Source organism: Rana temporaria, chromosome 4, assembly GCF_905171775.1.
Source record: "Rana temporaria chromosome 4, aRanTem1.1, whole genome shotgun sequence".
Lineage (NCBI taxonomy): Eukaryota > Metazoa > Chordata > Amphibia > Anura > Ranidae > Rana > Rana temporaria.
The window spans coordinates 21,700,949-21,724,019 of NC_053492.1; the positions used below are offsets into that span (position 1 = coordinate 21,700,949).

The following is a 23,071-nucleotide window of genomic DNA, read 5'->3' on the forward strand; positions in this document are numbered from 1 at the left end:
AATATGGTCCGGGGCTTAAGTGGTTAAACAATAAAAAAAAAAAAGACAAAATTAACACTGGTGTACAGGTATGAGAGCCGACGTGGTAAGTAGCTAGGGAACAAATGCAATCTTATAAAGGACAATCTGAATGGCTAGAAGTTTGGTACGTGGTGTAATTTGATGTCTAAATTGGATACCTGGCTCTTACAGTAAGTTATCTGTCTGCTTCTTCCAGATTGACTGCGCAAAGCATCGCTGCGTGGACGAAAGTGAGGGCCGGCTGTGGGCGGAGAGCCGCGGCTTCCTGTACTACGAGACCTCAGCACAGAGCGGCGAGGGGATTAATGAGATGTTCCAGGTACTGTGTCTGCAGCTGGATTGTGGGTTCTTCTGCTTTGCTTTTACCTACCTGCAAAGCCCCCAGTGGTAGTGGAGACTGAGCCCCAGAGCTTTGTACTAGTGACATCGTTATTTACTGTACGCTGTATCACGCTGTTTAGACTGACATGCTACGTTATGACAGCGATGTTTCCCGGGTAATCCAGCGACCCATGCTGGGTAGCAAGGAGAATTAAGTCCCATATCGCCCACCTTCCCAACTGCCATGCGCACTACAGCCATGCCCAAAAGTTTTGAGAATGACACAAATATTCGTTTTCACAGTTTGCTGTTTTTAGATCTTTTTGTCAGATGTTACTATGGTATAGTAAGGTATAATTACAAGCATTTCATAAGTGTCAAAGGCTTTTATTGACCATTGCATTAAGTTTATATTTGCAGTGGTGACCCTTCTTTTTCAAGACCTCTGCAGTTCACCCTGGCACGCTGTCACTCAATTTATGGGCCACATCCTGACTGATGGCCGCCCATTCTTGCATAATCAATGCTTGGAGTTTGTCAGAATTTTGTTTTTTCACCCGCCTCTTGAGGATTGACTACAAGTTCTCAGTAGTCCAAGGGAGGGGGCGAGCACGACACTCCACACCAGGGAGAAAGCCTCGCATTACTGTGTGTAGTTACAGACAGAAGAACAGGAAGTGAGGATTTCTCAGAAGAAATAAGGACATTTAAAAGCAAAATGGAAGGATGAGGTAAATGAAGGAGGACTGCACTAAGGTAAAGGAAGCTGATTGGATAGATTGATAGCAGTGCAGCCATTGGCTCCCGCTGCTGTCAATCGAATACAATGAGACAGGTGCCGGGGGTGCGGGGCTGAGTCCTGCTTTCTGTGTCAATAGACACAGAAGCAGGATTTTGGAGAGTGCCCGCTCGGGTGTCCCATAAAGTGCTTCTCTGACGGGACACTCCATGTGGGGAGGAGCTACTAGCACCGCTGAGGGACCCCAGAAGAGGAGGATCGGGGCCTCTGTGCAAAACGAACTGCACAGTGGAGGTAAGTATGACATGTTTCTTATTTAAAAAAAACACTAGGGTTTAGTAACCTTTTAATGATGGGCATTTTATGATTAGCTTTATGTACTATATGTTTATAGTATACTGTATTGTCGTGGGTGTTTCTTTATTTGCGATTTATGTTGAGTAACCATTTTTTTTTTTTTTTAAGTGACTTTGAAAAAAAGTGAGCGATTTTTACCTTGCGCAGCTACATTGGGGCATGGGTTTATTGATTTATAACTTTTTAACCATATACACTACTGTGCAAAAGTTTTGGGCAGGTGTGAAAAAATGCTATAAATGAAGAACGGTTTCAGAAATAGAAGTGTTTATTTTTTTTTATTTTTTTTTTTTCAATTAACAAAATGGAAAGTAAATGAAGAGAGGAGAAATCGAAATCCAATCAATATTTGGTGTGACGGCCCCTTTTCCTTCAAACCAGCATCAGTTCTTCTAGGTTGACTTACACACACTTTTTTTTTTTTTTTTGAAGATGAACTGAAATCCTTCTGTCAAACATTTTGCGCTGCCCTCGTTTCACGGAGCAGTAGCTCCGTAAATTGCGAGGGCGCGCCGGCAAAATTGCCCGGCGTAAGCACGCGCAATGTAAATGATCCTGCCGGGGGCGGGAATCATTTAAATTAGGCGCGCTCCCGCGCCGAGCGTAGAGCGCATGCTCCGTCGGGAAACTTTCCCGACGTGCATTGCGGCAAATGACGTCGCAAGGACGTCATTTGCTTCAAAGTGAATGTGAATGGCGTCCAGCGCCATTCACGAATCACTTACGCCAAGGACGTAGATTTCAAATTTCGCGACATGGGAACGACGGGTATCCTTAGCATTGGCTGCGCCTGCTATTAGCAGGCGCAGCCTTACGCTAAGCACGCCGTACGGAAACGACGTAACTTGCGTACGCAGGGCCCGCGCAACAATTGTGAATCGGTGTTAGTATGCAATTTGCATACTATACGCTGATCACAATGGGAGCGCCCCCTAGCGGTCATCGCAAGAATGCAGCCTAAGATATGCAGGCATAAGAGCCTTATGCCACGCAGATTTTAGGCTGCAGTCGGCGTTACGATGTTCCCGAATCAGGAGCATTCGTAACGCTGGAGCGAGTAAGCAATTGCGCTGCGTAACCTACAGGCGCAATTGCTTCTGGAGTCTGGGCCCTTGTTCTTCTTTACACAGAAGATCGTTCTTAAAGTGGAGCTCCACCCAAAAATGGAACTTTCGCTTATCTGTCTCTGTATAGATGGATAGCTATTGAAAGCATTCTTAATGTACAACATTTCTGCACACCTGCCTAAAACTTTTGCATTGTACTGTATGTGTTTTGGAAAGTGTTTCCAAATGCTCCTGCCTGCATTGGGCGAGCTAATAACCCCTTGTCTCCCTCTTCTCTAAGGCCTTCTACTCTGCCATCGTGGATTTATGTGACAATGGAGGAAAGAGACCCATGTCGTCCATTAACATTGGATTTACTAAAGAGCAGGCGGATTCTATACGCCGTATCCGAAACAGCAAAGACAGCTGGGACATGCTGGGGGTGAAGCCGGGTGCCACAAGGTAACATATCCCGAGATGCTTTCTCTGTCCATCAACTATCCTGGGTTTAGATTGAGATCCGGGGGTGCAATGAATCTGTTTTCAGCCCATTCAATATTCAGACGTGTAGCCACTTAAGCCCCGGACCTTTTTGCAGATAAAGGACCAGGCCGCTTTTTGCGATTCGGCACTGCGTCGCTTTAACTGACAATGGCGCGGTCGTGCGACGTGGCTCCCAAACAAAATTGAGGTCCTTTTTTTTCCCCCCACAAATAGAGCTTTATTTTGGTGGTATTTGATCACCTCTGCGGTTTTTATTTTTTGCGCTATAAACAAAAATAAAGCGACTATTTTGAAAAAAAGCGATATTTTTTGCTATAATAAATATCCCCAAAAAATATATAAAAAATAAATGTTGTTTCCTCAGTTTAGGCCGATTCTTCTACTTATTTTTGGTAAAAAAAAATTGCAATAATCGTTTATTGATTGGTTTGCACAAAAGTTATAGCGTCTACAAAATAGGGGATAGTTTTATGGCATGTTTATTATTATTTTTTTACTAGTAATGGCGGTGATCAGCGATTTTTATCGTGACTGCGACATTATGGCGGACACATCGTACACTTTTGAAACCATTTTTGGACCATTGTCCTTTTTACAGCAATCGGTGCTATAAAAATGCACTGATTACTGTGAAAATAGCAGTGAAGGGGTTAAGTGTGACCTAATGTGTTTTTCTTACTGTAGGGGGGCGTAGCTTGGCATGTGACGTCACTGATCGTCGTTCCCTATGACAGGGAACAGACGGTCAGTGACATGCTCACTAGGAAGCACAGGAAGAGGTGTGTTTACACACCTTTCCCTGTTCTTCAGCTCTGTGACCCAATCGCGAGACACCGGCGACGATCGTGTCCCGTGGGCGCGGTCACAGAGCTCAGGACCGGGTCGTGAGCAAGCCCGCTGGTGCGCGCGAGCCACGGCTGGGCTCTTAACTACTTGCCAACCAGCCGCCGTCATTCTACGGCGGCAGGTCGGCTCTCCTGGGCGAGAGCACGTAGTATAACATCACCCTTTAGAGCGGCCACTAGGGGCGTGTGCGCGCCCCCGACTCCCGTGCGTGTGCCCGGCGGGCGCGATCGCCGCCGGGCACACGCGATCGCTCGTTACAGAGCGGGGACCGGGAGCTGTGTGTGTAAACACACAGCTCTCGGTCCTGTCAGCGGGGGAAATGCTGATCTTCTGTTCATACAATGTATGAACCGAGGATCAGTGTTTCCCCTAGTGAGGCCACTCCCCCCACAGTAAGAACACACCCAGGGAACATACTTGACCCCTTCCCCGCCCCCTAGTGTTAACCCCTTCCCTGCAAGTGGCATTTTTATAGTAATCCAATGCATTTTTATAGCACTGATCGCTATAAAAATGCCACTGGTCTCAAAAGTGTCCGCCATAATGTCGCAGTACCGAAAAAAGATCGCTGCCATTACTAGTAAAAAAAAAATATATTAATAAAAATACCCCCTATTTTGTAAACGCTATAACTTTTGCGCAAACCAATCAATAAACGCTTATTGCGATTTTTTTTTTTTACGAAAAATAGGTAGAAGAATACGTCTCGGCCTAAACTGAGGAAAAAAATTTTTTTTTATATATTTTTGGGGGATATTTATTACAGCAAAAAGTAAAAAATATTATTTTTTTTTCAAAATTGTCGCTCTATTTTTGTTTATAGCGCAAAAAATAAAAACCGCAGATGTGATCAAATACCACCAAAAGAAAGCTCTATTTGTGGGAAAAAAAGGACGCCAATTTTGTTTGGGAGCCACGTCGCACGACCGCGCAATTGTCAGTTAAAGCGACGCAGTCCCGAATCGCAAAAAGTGCTCTGGTCTTTGACCAGCAATATGGTCCGGGGGGTAAGTGGTTAACGGGCTACGTACCTGTACATGCTTGTGCCCAGCCATGCCATTCTGCCAACGTATATCGGCGTCGGGCGGTCGTTAAGCGGTTAAAGTGTATGCAAACCTTAACAAGAAGCCTCTCATTTGGCCCTCTTTATTCTGTTATATGTACCGTTGAAAGCATAATGGACATCTGTTGGATAAGTGCACACAAAAATACCCATTGATCCTGCCAGACATCTTGTCTGATGAGAACTTCCCATGTTTGTGCTTCACTCTTGTCCTTTACATCGTTTCCAGCAGGGCCCTCTTATTAGCATCATGGGCCCCTGGTCAATGTAATGCACTGGGCCCCTACCAGCCCACTTCAATGTAATGCACTGGGGCCCATACCAGGCTGCCCCAATGTATGCACCTGTTCCCAAGAATTCAAGTACCGTATTTTCCGGCGTATAAGACGACCCCCTAATTTTCCAGGAAAAATTTTGATTTTGGGATATACTCGCCGTATAAGACTACCCCCTTCCTTCTAGTCTTTCTGGAAGCTGAGGGGGAGCCAGAACCGCTGACAGAAACAGGCTTTTTCAAATCTCACTGTGCCATTACATTACATGCCCAGACTGTGCCATTACATTACATGCCCAGACTGTGCCATTACATTACATGCCCAGACTGTGCCATTACATTACATGCCCAGACTGTGCCATTACATGCCCAGACTGTGCCATTACATGCCCAGACTGTGCCATTACATTACATGCCCAGACTGTGCCATTACATTACATGCCCAGACTGTGCCATTACATTACATGCCCAGACTGTGCCATTACATGCCCAGACTGTGCCATTACATTACATGCCCAGACTGTGCCATTACATTACATGCCCAGACTGTGCCATTACATTACATGCCCAGACTGTGCCATTACATTACATGCCCCGACTGTGCCATTACATTACATGCCCCGACTGTGCCATTACATTACATGCCCCTACATTGCCACTGTGCCATTACATGCCTGAACTTGTTGCCCCCCCAGTGCAATAACACTCACTTTTTTTTTTCTTCCAGCGGTGACAGTCCCCCATGCTGCGAGCGTGAATGATTTCAAAGCCGCGCCTTCACTTCAGAGTGTTCTGTGATAGGCGGCACACAAATCTTCCCAGCAGCGCCTCTGTTCTGTTTCCGCCTATCACGGACGTCTTCTCATCTCGTCCGAGGATGAGAAGGCATCTGTGATAGGAGGAACACAGAACAGAGGCGCTGCTGGGAAGATTTTTGTTCCTCCTATCACAGAACACTCTGAAGAGAAGGCGCGGCTTTAAAATCATTCACGCTCGCGCTCGCCGTATGGAGACTGTCACCGCTGGGGAAAAAAAAGAGTACTGAGACCGTACCCGGCGTATAAGACGACCCCCGACTTTGGATGCATGTTTTTGCATCCAGAAAGTCGTCTTATACGCCGGAAAATACGGTATAAATAGTTGATAGAATTAAATATATATTTATTAGTCCTTTGGAATTGGTTTTAAACTGTAAGAAAACATGCCATAAATCAAAGACTTTATTTAACAAAAAGGGCGAAGAAAGGGGGGTGTAGAAGGGCACAGTACAGGGGGAGTCAGGAGGGCAAAATACTGGGATCAGGAGGGCCCAATACAGGTTCTGGGATGCTTCCGGCCATCCCGGAACAGTTTAGTAAAAAGCGTGACCGTGACCGACAGTTGGCAAGTATGATATAATTCAAGATTATTATGGGAACCCCATGCACCTGGGGCCACTGGGCACTACCCAGGAGTGCCCATTCATTAAGACAGCCCTGGTTCCCAGTTTTATTTGAGGACTACACAGGACATCTCCCCTTTGTGTTTATGAAGCAATGGAGAAAGGGAGGCTTCTCTTGTCCTGATAAGAGTACAGTGACTGAGCATTGTCGGTCTAAGACAGGTAGTGTTTTACTGGCAGGATCACAGGGTAGTAATAATAGTTTGGACATGGTGATTGGCCTCTCCCCTCCCAAAGTGCCCCCTAGTACATATAGTATCCTTTTACACCCCCCTAATTAAAGAGATGCTGGCTGCTACAGAGGGGACAATCGTGGCATCTGGGACCCCGGTGACTTGTCCTCAATGTTCCCCTATGGGGGAAGTTCCTTCACTGACTGCGCAGGCGCAAACTTAACTTAACCTCGCCCGGCATCCAGGCTCATTCTTTAACATCCCCGTGGATTGGAGGATGTTAAAAAAAGAGCCAGGAGGCCGAGTGAGCGAAGCGACTGGCCACTTACCTCAAAATCCACGTCGCCCTGGATGCCGGCCGCCGTTCGTGGATTTCTGTCAGCAAGTTTGCACCTGCGCAGTGCTTGAAGGAACTTTCCCGATAGCTGGAACCATCTCAGTGCATCAGTTCGCGCATGCGCTGGAACTTCCATGATACCTGGAACCAGCACGGCAGATCACCGGCATCCCACAAGAGATGTGGCACAATTGCCCCAGGTGCCCACACTAGTGCCTCCCTGCCAGGCAAGTAAGTGGAGCTGAGTGCCAGAACCTTTTTTGGCACTGGGCTCTAGGACACGGGGCACCAAAAATCCCACAGGAATGAGTGCGAATCGCATGCCTTCTGGGTGCTGTGCGATTTCAGCCTATTCATTTGTTGGGCTGAAATTGTGCCGGTCCACATCAAGAGTTTGTGCATGCACTACTTTACAAAACACACAGCAAGCGGATTGCATGGTGCGTTTGAAATCTGGTACAGGGTAACTCACTATATTTGCATCCTTTGTTTAGGGAGTCGTTAAATTGACGCCCGCTGCAGTGCATTTTGAATTCTGTGTTGGAAACGCACACAAAACGCAAGTTTCTTTCATGGTGTTCTGGTGTGAACAGGCCCTTAATCTGGATCCGTGGGATTTCGTTAATACACTATATTACCATAAGTATTGGGACACCTGCCTTTACACGCACATGAATGGTATCCCAATCTTAGTCCGTTGAGTTCAATATTGAGTTGACCCACCCTTTGCAGCTTCAACTCTTCTGGGAAGGCTGTTCACAAGGTTTAGGAGTGTGTCTATGGGAATATTTGTCCATTCTTCCAGATGTGCATTTGTGAGGTCAGGGACTAATGTTGGACGAGAAGGCCCGGCTCGCATTTTCCACTCTAATTTATCCAAGGTGTTCTATCAGGTTGAGGTGTCAGGACTTTGTACAGGCCAGTCAAGTTCCCCTCACCCCTGGACCTTGCTTTGTGCACTGGTCCAAATCATTTTGTGGAGGGGGGATTATGGTGTGGGGTCATTTTTCAGGGGTTTGCCCCCTTAGTTCCAGTGAAGGGAATTCTTAAAGCGGGAGTTCACCTAATTACGTAATTTTTTTTCTCTTTTCCCCTTAGATTCCTGCTCGTTTTGTCTAGGGGAATCGGCTAGTTGTATTAAAATATGAGCAGTACTTACCGTTTTCGAGATGCATCTTCTCCGTCGCTTCCGGGTATGGGTCTTCGGGAGCGGGCGTTCCTTCTTGATTGACAGTCTTCCGAGAGGCTTCCGACGCTCGCATCCATCGCGTCACTAGTAGCCGAAAGAAGCCGAACGTCGGTGCGGCTCTATACTGCGCACCGACGTTCGGCTTCTTTCGGAAAATCGTGACGCGATGGATGCGACGGTCGGAAGCCTCTTGGAAGACTGTCAATCAAAATAGGAACGCCCAGTCCCGCAGCCCATACCCGGAAGCGGTGGAGAAGATGCATCTCGTAAACGGTAAGTACGGATCATATTTTAAAACAACTAGCCGATTCCCCTATACAAAACGAGCAGGAATCTAAGGGGAAAAAGTCTAATGTGTGCGGGTGAACCTCCGCTTTAAGGAGTCAGCATACCAAGACATTTTGGACAATTTTATGTTCCCAACTTTGTGGGAAGCGTTTGGAAATGGCCCCTTCTTGTTCCAACGTGATTGCCCACCAGTGCACAAAGCAAGGTCCATAAAGACATGGAGCGAGTTTGGGGTGGAGAAACTTGATTGGCCTGCACAGAGTCCTGACCTCAACCCGATAGAACACTTTTGGGATGATTTAGAGAAGAGATGGCGAGCCAGGCCTTCTTGTCCACCATCAGTGCCCGACCTCACAAATGCACTTCTGGAAGAATGGTCAAACATTACTATAGACACACTCCTAAACCTTGTGGACGGCCTTCCCAGAAGGGTTGAAGCTGTTATAGCTGCAAAGGGTGGGCTAACCCAGTATTGAACCCTACGGACTAAGCTTGGGATGCCATTAAAGTTCATGTGGGTGTAAAGGCAGGTGAAATATAGTGTGTCTTAGGAATGTCCCACCAAAACCAGGACAGTTGTGAAGTATGGGTTTGTGATAGAAGGGGAAAGGATTTGTGTTTTGTTCTGGGAAGGGGGATTTGGGTAGAAGTATTTGACACGGAACTGGAGGGAGGACTTGTGCTGACTTGGGGGGACTTGGGTGAGGGGATTTGAAGAGACATCCTTCACGCAGCACCCCATCACAAATATGGGCGCAATGTGAAGAAGGTCCCAGCGATGGCTGTAGATAGTGTGTGTGTGTTGGCAAAATGCATCTTCGCCTATGGGCATATGGTAGGTGTGATGGTCAGGTTTCAGCTATATAGTAAATGTATATTGTGGAGAATGCAAAAAGACTGAGCAGAATTTCTCAGAATTTCAAGGTGGGCAGGAAAAGAGGCAGAAACTGTGGCAGGTTGAGCTCATCACTGGGATCCTCAAAGAATATAAGCGGCCATGGTATATCGCCTTGAGTGCATGGGCATTCCATTGGCAGCTTCACATTCCTTGCTTTGTTGTATCTTGTGAAAAGTTAACACTTTTTATGAATATATATATTTTGCAGGGATGAAGTGAATAAAGCGTATCGCAAGCTGGCTGTGCTCCTTCACCCGGACAAGTGCGTGGCACCAGGAAGCGAAGACGCCTTTAAGGCCCTTGTGAACGCTCGCACGGCTCTTCTGAAGAACATAAAGTAAAGCCAAGTTCCCTTTTCTGCCTCCCAGAGGCACCGATGTCAAAGAACATGAGGATCACCCCCACTAGATGATTGTACCCCAGGGGGCACCCTCACCTTGTGAACTATAAACACTGGCTGGTTTTCTTACACTTTTTATGGCATGCAGACACGATCTAGACTTCCCTCCATTAACACTCGCCAAGTGTGTGGATTATGCACATGTGGGGGTCTGCCTCCCTTCATTTCATTTAATGTGGTTGAAGCACAAGCATTAGGTCTCTTTTTTTTATGTTCTTTATTGCTTTTGTTGTTTTGTTGTCTTTTGCTGTGAGTAACATAGAAGTGTATTTGCCAAATGAAAGCCATTTTGGGTTTAAATATGTCCGTAAAGGTTCTGCGTTAAGCGGATCATGTTTGAGCGAGTAGTAGTTGATCAACTTCAGCTGGATTTCTTCTCTCGCTACTCATTTAACCACTTCCCGACCTCCTCATGTACATATACGTCGGCAGAATGGCACGGACAGGCACAATCACGTACCTGTACGTCCTCTGCTAGACGTGGGTGGGGGGGTCCGATCGGGACCCCCCCCGGTACATGCGGAGGTCGGGTCCGCTCGGGGAGCGATCCGGGACGACGGCGCGGCTATTTGTTTATAGCCGCTCCGTCGCGATCGCTCCCCGGAGCTGAAGAACGGGGAGAGCCGTGTGTAAACACGGCTTCCCCGTGCTTTCACTGTGGCGGCGCATCGATCGGGTGATCCCCTTTATAGGGGAGACACGATCAATGACGTCATTCCTACAGCCACACACCCCTACACTAGTAAACACACACACAGTGAACACTAAATGTTACAGCGCCCCCTGTGTTTAACTCCCAAACTGCAACTGTCATTTTCACAATAAACAATGCAATTTAAATGCATTTTTTGCTGTGAAAATGACAATTGTCCCAAAAATGAGTCAAAATTGTCCGAAGTGTCCGCCATAATGTCGCAGTCACGAAAAAAAATCGCTGATCGCCGCCATTAGTAGTAAAAAAAAAAATAATAAATAAAAATGCAAAAAAACTATCCCCTATTTTGTAAACGCTATAAATTTTGCGCAAACCAACCGATAAACGATTATTGCGATTTTTTTTTACCAAAAATAGGTAGAAGAATACGTATCGGCCTAAACTGAGGAAAAAAAAAATGTTATATGTTTTTGGGGGATATTTATTACAGCAAAAAGTAAAAAATATTGCATTTTTTTCAAAATTGTCGCTCTATTTTTGTTTATAGCGCAAAAAATAAAAACCGCAGAGGTGATCAAATACCACCAAAAGAAAGCTCTATTTGTGGGGGAAAAAAGACGCCAATTTTGTTTGGGAGCCACGTCGCACGACCGCGCAATTGTCTGTTAAAGCGACGCAGTCCCGAACTGTAAAAACCCCTTGGGTCTTTAGGCAGCATTTTGGTCCGGGGCTTAAGTGGTTAAGTGTCTTTGCCAGTTCTAAGTCTGAGGTCAGGACTCCATTGTGTACATGAACAGGCTAATGCACAATTGATGTTCCCATGGCACTTCCAGGTAATTTGTCACAGCAGGCAGTGGGTAGCAACAGCTCTCGTCCTGATGGCAATGCTTGGAAGTGACATGGGAGTGCTGATGGCCTGAGTGAGACAGGGAGATGCTGTAGGGCAGTGGTCATCAACCCTGTCCTCAGGGCCCACTAATTGGCCAGGTTTTATGTATTTCCTTGGGGAGATAGACTAGAATACAGCAATCACTGAGCAGCAAATGATATCACCTGTGATGTATTTAAGTTATCTTGCAAACCTGGCCTGTTAGTGGGCCCTGGAGACTGGGTTGATGACCACTATGTAGGGGGCAAAGCTTCCACCAAAATTAGTATGCATGTCTGTCAGAGGAAGACACAGACGTCAACAATGCACCCTTTGGTGGAGGTACTTTTGGGTGCCGACAATGCTGAGGCACTATACCCTTAGTTTAAAGTAGGGTTCTCCAAACTTTCTGGGCCAGTTTACCATCCTTCAGACCTTAGGGGGGGGGGGGGGGGGACCAGACTGTAGAAGATGTCCTGGTGTCAGTGAAAGTAAAACCATGTCCCATCGTTGGTGTCCTTGGGAGGAATAGTGTCCCATCGTTGGTGTCATTGGGAGGAATAGTGTCCCATTGTTGGTGTCCTTGGGAGGAATAGTGTCCCATCCTTGGGAGAAGCTTTGACTTTTTAAAAAGTCAGGTCATCATTGGACAAGGGAGTAAGGGTCTTAAAGGAAACTTTTTGGTACAGTAGGGACAGTTTTTTGTTGTTGTGTGGGCCTTCCTGGAGAGATGGAGACAATAAAAACCTGACGACTCTTCCCTACCCAAAATGAGAACGTTTGGGCCGGAATTGGTCTTTAACAGTAAAACAAAAAAAACTTGGAATGCTAGGGGCAGAAAATGTCCAAGATGGGTAGAGATGAACCCCCTATAACAATACCTGAATGAGCGGTGCCTGTTATTGGTGGATCTATGCTTTTTGTAGACCTTGATGAAAGTCAGGTTTGACCTGTATGGTAAGTGATTTTCTGAGATGGTAACAGAATATCCATAATGAAAATTAGGAGCGTGCTAAATGAATTTGAAGCAGATTTGATAATTTTTTATGGGACTATATGGATATTTATTTAATTGCATTTTAGATGTAGACCAAGGGTCTTGGATTAAAATTTTACAGAGGACCATTTGGTAAAATTTTCCAGCAGAGGTCTGTTCCTTTAACACTTCACAGCCCCATTTTACATCGCAGTCCCCCCTGTACATTGCTGTCTTCAGCCTACCCTTCACATCACAGTCCCACCTTTACATCACAGTCCCCCCTGTACATCAGTGTCTTCAGCCTACCCATCACATCACAGTCCCCCTCTTCACATTAGTGTCCTCAGCCCCCCTTCACATCACAGTCCCCCTCTTCACATTAGTGTCCTCAGCCCCCCTTCACATCACCGTCTCCCTCTTTACATTAGTGTCCTCAGCCCCCCTTCACATCACAGTCCCCCCTGTACATCAGTAGTTTCAGCCCCTCTTCACATTACAGCCCCACCTTTACATCACAGTCCCCCCCCTGTACATCAGTGTCTTCAGCCTACCCTTCACATCACAGTCCCCCTCTTCACATTAGTGTCCTCAGCCCCCCTTCACATCACCGTCTCCCTCTTTACATTAGTGTCCTCAGCCCCCCATTTACATCACAGTCCCACCTTTAAATCACAGCCCCCCACCATACATCAGTGTCTTCAGCCTACCCTTCACATCACAGTCCCCCCTTTTCACAATAGTGTCCTCAGCCCCCCTTCACATAAGTCTCCCTCTTTACATTAGTGTCCTCAGCCCCCCTTCACATAAGTCTCCCTCTTTACATTAGTGTCCTCAGCCCCCCTTCACATCAGTCTCCCTCTTTACATTAGTGTCCTTGGCCCCCCCCTTCACATCAGTCTCCCTCTTTACATTAGTGTCCTCAGCCCCCCTTTACATCACAGTCCCACCTTTACATCACAGCCCCCCCCCCCCCTATACATTAGTGTCTTCAGCCTACCCTTCACATCACAGTCCCCCTCTTCACATTAGTGTCCTCAGCCCCCCTTCACATCACCGTCTTCCTCTTTACATTAGTGTCCTCAGCCCCCCTTCACATCACAGTCTCCCTCTTCACATTAGTGTCCTCAGCCCCCCTTCACATCACAGTCTCCCTCTTCACATTAGTGTCCTCGGCCCCCCTTCACATCACAGTCTCCCTCTTCACATTAGTGTCCTCAGCCCCCCTTCACATCACAGTCTCCCTCTTCACATTAGTGTCCTCAGCCCCCCTTCACATCACAGTCTCCCTCTTCACATTAGTGTCCTCAGCCCCCCTTCACATCACAGTCTCCCTCTTCACATTAGTGTCCTCAGCCCCCCTTCACATCACCGTCTCCCTCTTTACATTAGTGTCCTCAGCCCCCCTTCACATCACCGTCTCCCTCTTCACATTAGTGTCCTCAGCCCCCCTTCACATCACCGTCTCCCTCTTTACATTAGTGTCCTCAGCCCCCCTTCACATCACCGTCTCCCTCTTTACATTAGTGTCCTCAGCCCCCCTTCACATCACCGTCTCCCTCTTCACATTAGTGTCCTCAGCCCCCCTTCACATCACCGTCTCCCTCTTCACATTAGTGTCCTCAGCCCCCCTTCACATCACCGTCTCCCTCTTTACATTAGTGTCCTCAGCCCCCCTTCACATCACCGTCTCCCTCTTTACATTAGTGTCCTCAGCCCCCCTTCACATCACCGTCTCCCTCTTCACATTAGTGTCCTCAGCCCCCCTTCACATCACCGTCTCCCTCTTTACATTAGTGTCCTCAGCCCCCCATTTACATCACAGTCCCACCTTTAAATCACAGCCCCCCACCATACATCAGTGTCTTCAGCCTATCCTTCACATCACAGTCCCCCCTTTTCACATTAGTGTCCTCAGCCCCCCTTCACATAAGTCTCCCTCTTTACATTAGTGTCCTCAGCCCCCCTTCACATAAGTCTCCCTCTTTACATTAGTGTCCTCAGCCCCCCTTCACATCAGTCTCCCTCTTTACATTAGTGTCCTTGGCCCCCCCCTTCACATCAGTCTCCCTCTTTACATTAGTGTCCTCAGCCCCCCTTCACATAAGTCTCCCTCTTTACATTAGTGTCCTCAGCCCCCCTTTACATCACAGTCCCACCTTTACATCACCCCCCCCCCCCCTGTACATCAGTGTCTTCAGCCTACCCTTCACATCACAGTCCCCCCCTCTTCACATTAGTGTCCTCAGCCCCCCTTCACATAAGTCTCCCTCTTTACATTAGTGTCCTCAGCCCCCCTTCACATAAGTCTCCCTCTTTACATTAGTGTCCTCAGCCCCCCTTCACATCACAGTCCCACCTTTACATCACAGCCCCCCCCCCCCCCCCTATACATCAGTGTCTTCAGCCTGCCCTTCATATCTTGGCACCCTGTTTTCATCACTGTGCTCAGCTCCCCCTTCACGTCACAACCCCCTTTTACATCAGTGTCCACTGTCCCCCTTTACATCTGGGTCCCCCTTTTAAAGCAATTCCAACAGTGACCTTGGTTCCCCTTGTACATCAGTGTCTTCAGCCTACCCTTCACATCTTAGCGCCCTCTTTACATCACTGTTCTCAGCTCCCCCTTCACTTCACATCACCCCCCCCCTTTACATCACAGTCCCCCCTGTACATCAGTGTCTTCAGCCTACCCTTCACATCATTGCGCCCGCTTTACATCACTGTCCTCAGCTCACCCCCCCCTTATATGACAGTCCCACTCCACTTTACATAACAGCCACACCTGTAAAGCAGTCCAACAGTCTTTTCAATTTCCCTTCACATTATAGTACCTCCTTTACACATTGCAGTGCCCCTTTTACACATCACACTGTGCCTTCACATCACAGTGCCGCTTTCAGTTATCTCCCCCTTCTCCTCTTTTACGTCACAGTGCCCCTTTCATTTGCGGCTCCCCCTGCACAGTCCTACCAGGGCAGAGGCACATAGCATCTGTGTGTTCTCTCTCCGGTCTCCTGTTGTCATACTCGGATCAGACGGGGATGGGAGGTGCTGCAGATCAGCACAGAGAGCAGGAGCTGTCCAACTTATTAGGTGAACAAGCGGGTGATTACCAACTTGTTAATATGAAATGACTCCTGCTCTCTGTTCCGATCTGCAGCACCTCCTACCCCCGCCTGATAGGAGTATGCTAGCGGGGCCCCAAAGGGAGAACACCAAGGTGGAAAAGTGGTGCAGTCATGATCCGGATAGGACTGTCGCTCGGACCGGGTCTGGACCGTGGTCCGCCATTAATGAACCCTGATGTAGACGATTTGTCTTTGCTTTCCTGTCTTAGATGTCTACCAGAAAGCATTACTCCAGGAAAACTGTTTCTTTTTATAGTTTTGCGCAAAGTGGGTACAAGTTTGATGCTGTGTCAGGATTATAGTCCTGTGGGTGTTCTTGTTCACCGGACAGGAAGTGTGGGGAACCCCTCCAGTGGGGGACTATTGCAAGCTAATAAGGATTCATCACTTCCCTGCTGTATCTAAATAAAGTTTGCTCTTTTACCCCCTTTCCACCTGCAGTCCCTATATTATTGTTCCTCAGCACAATACCAAAGGGCCAGGAACACTGTACATTAATAAAGGTGCTCCCTTTGAGAGCCAGCAGCGGACACTGTGCCCGGTGCTACCTCTCAAACTCTGCTGTCACTGGCAATTAGAGTTGTCTATCATTTGTGACATAGTGATCAGGCTGGAGGATTCATTGATGCAATAAACCTTCAACCTACAGATGGCACTGCAGTGTTGCCTCTGTTTAATACTGTAATTGTCAGATACAATCAAAGTATTAAAATATAATAAATAGAAGAGAAGAGTTTTTATTAAATGTGTACCAAAAAGCTTAATCTATATATTCTATATAAAAATTATTTAGGAAGGCAGAAATATTTATTGTCAAGTTAACTGACACATGATGCTGCTGAATTTGCCAGGCCATCTAGGCATCGATGACCGCTGGTCAAGATAGAGGTTAGACCTCTTCTCCCCAACCACAAGGGGAATGTACTGTAAATTAGTGAAACTAACCATTTTTAATAATAATATTTAAAGCGGTGGTTCCCCCTTAAAAACAACTTTTTTTTATTCCACTGCCCCCCCACATTCCATCACGATTAAGGCTATTATTTTTTTTTTCCTGCTGTACATACCTTATTACAGCATCTTCACCCGTGCATCCGGGTTGCGAGTCCCGCGGGAGTGGGCGTTCCTCACAGGCTGTTGATTGACATTTTTCCCAAAAACGAGCTCTCCCCCCGTCGCGTAAGCCGCGTCACGGTTGGCGAAAGGAGCCGAGCGGCGAGTCGGCGCTATACTGCGCATGCGCATCGCCGTTCGGCTCCTTTCGCCAATCATGACGCGGCTTACGCGACGGAGGGGGAGCTCGTTTTTGGGCAAAATGTCAATCAAACACATGTGAGGAACGCCCACTCCCGCGGGACTCGCAACCCGGATGCACGGGTGAAGATGCTGTAATAAGGTATGTACAGCAGGAAAAAAAAAATAATAGCCTTAATCGTGATGGAATGTGGGGGGCCAGTGGAATAAAAAAAAGTTGTTTTTAAGGGGGAACCACCGCTTTAAGGTATTAAGGATTGTTTTTCATCTTTTAGGACTGAGTAACCAGCAATTATAAGGCACGGACTCTGTAAGGAAACTGTAGGACCTTTTTTGTAAATGGTGGAATGCTTATACCATATGCATTTGTGTCAAGCAGAAATGAACTTCAGTTTCGGCCTGTTAATAAGTAAGCACTACTTTTGAACCATTTATTTTAGTGCCATGTGCTCCAAAATCAGCAATTTCAGTAACTAATCCTGTTTAATTTACACAGCTGTGAGGCTCCATTCACACTTGTAAGACTTGTCATGGGGCTCAAGTTGCAGCCCATGTGCCCGTCAATGGAAGCCGTTCAAATCTATGTGATGTAAAAGTAGGTTCCTGCACTACTTTGCAACCCTTCATGCAACTTCAGTGCCATAGACTGCCATGTAAACTCTCAAAAGTTGCATAAAAGTTGCATCTTAACCACTTCCGGACCGCCGCATGACTATATACGTCGACACTTTGAAGATGGATGTCTCTGTTATGCCAGCAGGTCGCTGCCATAACCCAGGTATTCATCTCTTCAGGCGGTGGTCCGGTTTCGGATAATGGTGCTCTCTGCGGCAGATTCACCGCAAGATCACTTTTTATCGGCGGCAGGAGATGGCCCCCGTCCTGTCGCTCTCCGGTGCCCTCCGCCGCTTACCGGGAGCCCTCGGCAGCAGCAGAGCCGATCCAGTCCTGTCCCTGCCTGTGTATGGAGACGAGTGAGGGGAAGATGGCCCCTACCTGTCTCCATATCGCTGCAGGGCGGAAGCGACGTGAAAACGTCACTTCCACCCATCGCTATATATATATATATATATATGTGTGTGTGTGTGTGTGTGTGTGTGTGTGTGTGTGTGTGTGTGTGTGTGTGTGTGTGTGTGTGTGTGTGTGTGTGTGTGTGTGTGTGTGTGTGTGTGTGTGTGTGTGTGTGTATATATATATATATATATATATATATATATATATATATATATATATATATATTAGATTGACCTTTTTTTTTTTTTATTCCAAATATTAGATGTGAGGTCTTTTTGACCCCATATATCATATTTAAGAGGACCGGTTATGCTTTTTTCTATTACAAGGGATGTTTACATCCCTTGTAATAGGAATAAAAGTGACCTGAATTTATTTATTTTTTAAGCGTCAAAATCAAGTAAAATAAATACGAAAAAAAAAAGTTTTTTTAAAGTGGCCCGTCCCGACGATCTTGCGAGCAGAAGCGAGCGCATACATGAGCAGCGTCCGCATATGAAACAGTGTTCAAACCACACATGTGAGGTATTGCCGCGATTGTTAGAGCGAGAGCAAAAATTCTAGTCCCTTTTTTATTGCATTTAAAGCGGTATTTCCGCCGAAAGTCTGCAGCTACAAACACTGTAGCAGCTGACTTTTAATAAGGACACTTTCCTGTCCAGGGAGCCCGCGACGTCGACCGCCTGAGGCCGATCCGAACCAAGGGAAACGGACATTGGAGCCTTTCGGCTTCACTGCCCGTTTCCTACTGCGCATGCACGAGTTGCGCGGCGCTTTGTGAATGGCCGGCTGTCTTCTGGGACACTCACAGGTCCCAAAAGACAGCGCGCCCCATTTCCCAGGATAACACGCGAGGGAGGATGAGAACGAGGAGCTCCGCGGGGAAGGAAGTGGCAGATTAGGACAACTGCATAGCAACAGGCTTTTTTGGTAAGTAAACATTTTTTTCCCCCAAATGTTTTTTTATTTTATTTAAAGGAGTGTGTTAATATTTTTTTTTTTTGGGGGGGGGGCACCGCTTTAAATGTAAATATGAGATGTGAGGTCTTTTTGACCCCAGATCTCACATTAAAGAGGTCCTGTCACGCTTTTTTTTCTCTTAAAAGGGATGTTTACATTCCTTGTATTAGGAATAAAACTGATCCAAAAAAAATTGTTTTAAAAGGACTGTGTAAAAATTAAAAGTAAAATAAATAATAAAAAATGTAAAGTGCCCCGTCCCTCCATGCTCGCATGCAAAAGCGAACGAGTACTTAAATGGTGGTCAAACCACACGTGAGGTATCGTTGGAGCGAGAGCAATAATTCTAGCCCTAGACCTCCTCTGTAACTCGAAATGCGCCTATGGAGATTTTTAAGGGTAAAAGTTTGTCGCCATTCCACGAGCAGGCGCAACTTTTGAAGCGTGACATGTTGGGTATCAATTTACTCGACGTAACATTATCTTTCACAATATAAAAAAAAATTTACTAACTTTACTGTTGTCTTATTTTTTAATTCAAAACTGATTTTTTTTTTCCCCAAAATGTGCTTTTAAGACCGCTGCGCAAATACGGTGTGACAGAAAGTATTGCAGAGACCGCCATTTTATTCTTTAGGGTGTTAGAAAAAAAATCAATTATATAATGTTTGTGTAATTTTCTAGAAAAAAAGTTTTTAACTTGTAAACACCAAATCTTAGAAAGAGGCTCGGTCCTTAAGTGGTTAATGTTATCGATGCGACAGTTGCGCAGCAGTCAAAGTCAACAGCCAAAGTCGCACCCATCTAAAGTTTCAACGGAAATCTCGTGGCTTTGGAGTCACAAGTGCGAATGGAGCCTGAATAGGAAACCCATCAAGGAGAGAGCGATGAAGCCGTTTTTATTTTTTCTTGATCGTTCAAATATGGTTTTATCTTTTCAATATTGTTTATTTTGTACTGTTACTTTGTATATTTTGTGTTTGTGTTTTTAATAGGCATAAAATATTTATGTTTCAGTGAAGACTCCGTCTTTTTTTTTTTTTTTTTGTTTTTAATATTTACAATTATTATTATTATTATACAGGATTTGTATGGGGCCAACAGAGCGCTTTTTAAAAAGGAGGCAGACAGTACAGTTACAGTACAATTCAATGTGAGAGGAATCAGAGGTCCCTGCTCCGTTAGAGCTTACAATCTAAAAGGAAATGTCATGCGATGCAAAAGGTAATAACTTTAGGGGATGTTGATGGAGAAATTAAAAGTGAAGTTTATTAGTTAGAGGCAGGATAGGCCTCTCTGAAAATATTTTTTTTTTTAGGGATCACATAAAGGGGAATAGAGTAGGAGATGGTCGGTCAGTTTGAGGTAAGGGGTTTCAGAGGATGGGAGAGGTCCCGGAGAAGTTCTGGAGGTGAGCATGGGAAGTGAAGAGTAATGACGTAAGAAGTACTGTGTAATGAATGGGATTGGCGTTCCATTGATCTGCCCACAATTCTAACCTTGTTATTTATTCACCAGTTATCCTCAGAATAACTTTGTGTTGGCCATACTACACTACTTTTTATTTTAATATTTTGTAATGTTTTTTATTTTGCAAACAAATACACATGATTGCTACAGTAAGGAGCGCAAAAGTCTGAATGTTGCCCCAACGCCTGATACTCTCTTGAGATCTCTGCTGAATTCCCAGGTTTGTACATTTGCTCTCCTTATAATGAGGAGTTTCCACCAGCCCTGTGCTGAGTTTCTGGGTCTGTACACCTCTTGTGCCCCTTGTGAGAGGGTTCCCACCATCCCTGAGCTGACTTTCCAGGTCTGTATATCTGCTTTGCTCTTTCCCACCATCCTTACACTAAAGATTTGTAAACCTGCTGTGCCCAATATGAGGGGCTCCCATCATCCCTCTGGTGAGTTTTCAGGTCTGTAAAATTGCTGTACCCATTATGAGGGGTTTCCACCATCCTTTTTGCGGAGTTCCTGAGTTTGTACACATGCTGTGCCCCTTTTATGAGGGTTTCCCACCATCCCTGAACTGACTTTCCAGGTCTGTATATCTGCTTTGTCCATTCGAGTGGTTTCCACCATTCTTACACTGAAGGTCTGTACACCTGCTGTGCCCATTATGAGGGGTTCCCACCATCCCTGTGCTGAGTTCCCAAGTTTGTACACCTGCTGTGCCCATTGTAAGGGGTTTCCACCATCCCTGTGCTGAATTCCTGGGTCCATAGACCTGCCATGCCCATCAGGGGTTCCCGTCATTCCTGTGCTGCATTTCTGCGTCCATACACCTGCTGTGCCCATTATGAGGGGTTCCTATTATCCCTGTGCTGAGTCCCTGGGTCTGTACATCTGCTGTGCCCATTATAAGGGGTTCCCACCATCCCTGTGTTGAGTTCCTGTGTCTGTACACCTGCTGTGCCCATTATGAGGGTTGAGGCAGAGTAAGAACAAGGAATCAAAAATAGAACACCACGTTAAAAACAAAGTTGGGGGGGGGGGGGAGACTTGAAGTCACAAGCCTCGGGGCTTTAGAGGTGTCATAGAATCACTAGTACACTCTGTAAAATATAGAAATAGTTTATTACAAAAATGGTTAGAAAACATGAGACAGCTTTTATATTCATATCACAAATCAATTGTTCCATTAAAGCACACAATACCACTCCCTTAACATGTTTCGCTCGGCAAAGCTTCCTCAGGAGATTTTGTTGTGGCGTCTGTTATGCTATGGGTAACAAAAAAAATGAAATGAATACTCATGTTGGCAAGGCAATAACGTTTATAAACATAGCAAGCAGGTTGGCATAAATATTCAATATAAAATAGTTATGCAAATACCTTCAAATGATATAGAACAATCAAAATCTAGGGCATAAAAACATAATTTTTAAGTATATGGGAACAGAGACAATGAACCTTACCAAGGCTGCTCAATATGTACGTGGCACATGAGATTGAGATAAAGAAATACAAGTTTCATATGTAAACAGAAACATTCCGCCTCCTTAATATTGACCCTCCCAGGGTTTGCAGAAAATGTATACAAGTTGTCTTCCTATTTGAAAGAAAAACAACACAACATACATATTTGTAGGAAAAACTATAAAAGTACAACCAAGATAAGGAATAAAGTGGGTGGATATAGAGAGGGATCAAAAGTTACCATCAATGGGCCAGATTCAAGAAACAATTGCGCCTGTGTAACCATAGGTTACACAGCGCAATTGCTTACTTGCTCCGGCGTAGCAAATGCTCCTGATTCAGGAACATCGCTACGCCGACTGCAGCCTAAAATAAGGCTCTTATACCACGCAGATTTTAGGCTGCATTCTTGCGTTGGCCGCTAGGGGGCGCTCCCATTGTGATCTGTGTATAGTATGCAAATTGCATACTAACACCGATTCACAACGTTGCGCGAGCCCTGCGTACGCAAATTACGTAGTTTGCGTACGTCGGGTTTCGCGTAAGGTTACACATCCTAATAGCAGGCGCAGCCAATGCTATAGGATACCCACGTTCCCTCGTTGCGATATTTAAAATGTACGTCGTTTGCGTAAGTGAATCGTGAATGGCGCTGGACGCCATTCACGTTCACTTTGAAGCAAATGACGTCCTTGCGACGTCATTTGCCGCAATGCACGTCGGGAAAGTTTCCAGACGGAGCATGCGCTCGGCGCGGGAGCGCGCCTAATTTAAATGATTCCCGCCCCCGGCGGAATCATTTACATTGCGCGCGCTTACGCCGGGCAATTTTGCCGGCGTGCCCTCGCAATTTACGGAGCTACTGCTCCGTGAATCGAGGGCAGCGCAAAATATTTGCGGGGGCGCAGGGCAAAATCGTTGCCCTGTGCCTCCGCAAATAAAGCGCAAATGTACCTGAATCTGGGCCAATGCATTGGCAATGTTGAATCAATTGCATATTCTGAAGTGCCTCCCAAAGAGGTGAATAAGTATTCACCCCCCTAGGAGATTTGATGGGGACAAATAGTTTGAAGAAACAACCCTAGTTATAGAGGAATAGAGGCCAAAATGGACCCACAGTTTGTGCTTCCCGGATGGAGAATCTACAGGGAAATATATAGTACCAGATCAAAAAAATGAATAAATATATATGAAACATACAGGTGAAACTCAAAAAAATTGAATATCGTGCAAAAGTTCATTTATTTCACTAATGCAACTTAAAAGGTGAAACTAATATATGAGATAGACTCATTACATGCAAAGCAAGATAGTTCAAGCCGTGATTTGTCATAATTGTGATAATTATGGCTTACAGCTCATGAAAACCCAAATCCACAATCTCAGAAAATTAG

At 45.9% G+C, this 23,071-nt stretch overlaps 1 protein-coding gene and 1 long non-coding RNA gene across 2 annotated transcripts in view; both read left to right on the forward strand.

Moving 5' to 3' along the window:
• The window catches only part of DNAJC27 (DnaJ heat shock protein family (Hsp40) member C27), a 72,970-nt gene extending 62,853 nt beyond the window's left edge, over positions 1-10,117 (forward strand). The window contains exons 6-8 of the mRNA XM_040348112.1: positions 218-340; positions 2,786-2,946; positions 9,706-10,117. Of these exons, the coding sequence (XP_040204046.1) occupies positions 218-340; positions 2,786-2,946; positions 9,706-9,838 (417 nt within the window). The 3' untranslated portion in view covers positions 9,839-10,117. The remainder of the gene's footprint in view (positions 1-217; positions 341-2,785; positions 2,947-9,705) is intronic.
• A 6,867-nt stretch (positions 10,118-16,984) lies between these two features.
• On the forward strand, positions 16,985-19,776 carry LOC120935272. The gene is made up of 2 exons (XR_005748390.1): positions 16,985-17,028; positions 19,496-19,776. It is a non-coding gene; the product is annotated as an uncharacterized LOC120935272 (long non-coding RNA).
• Positions 19,777-23,071: the final 3,295 nt, after the last annotated feature.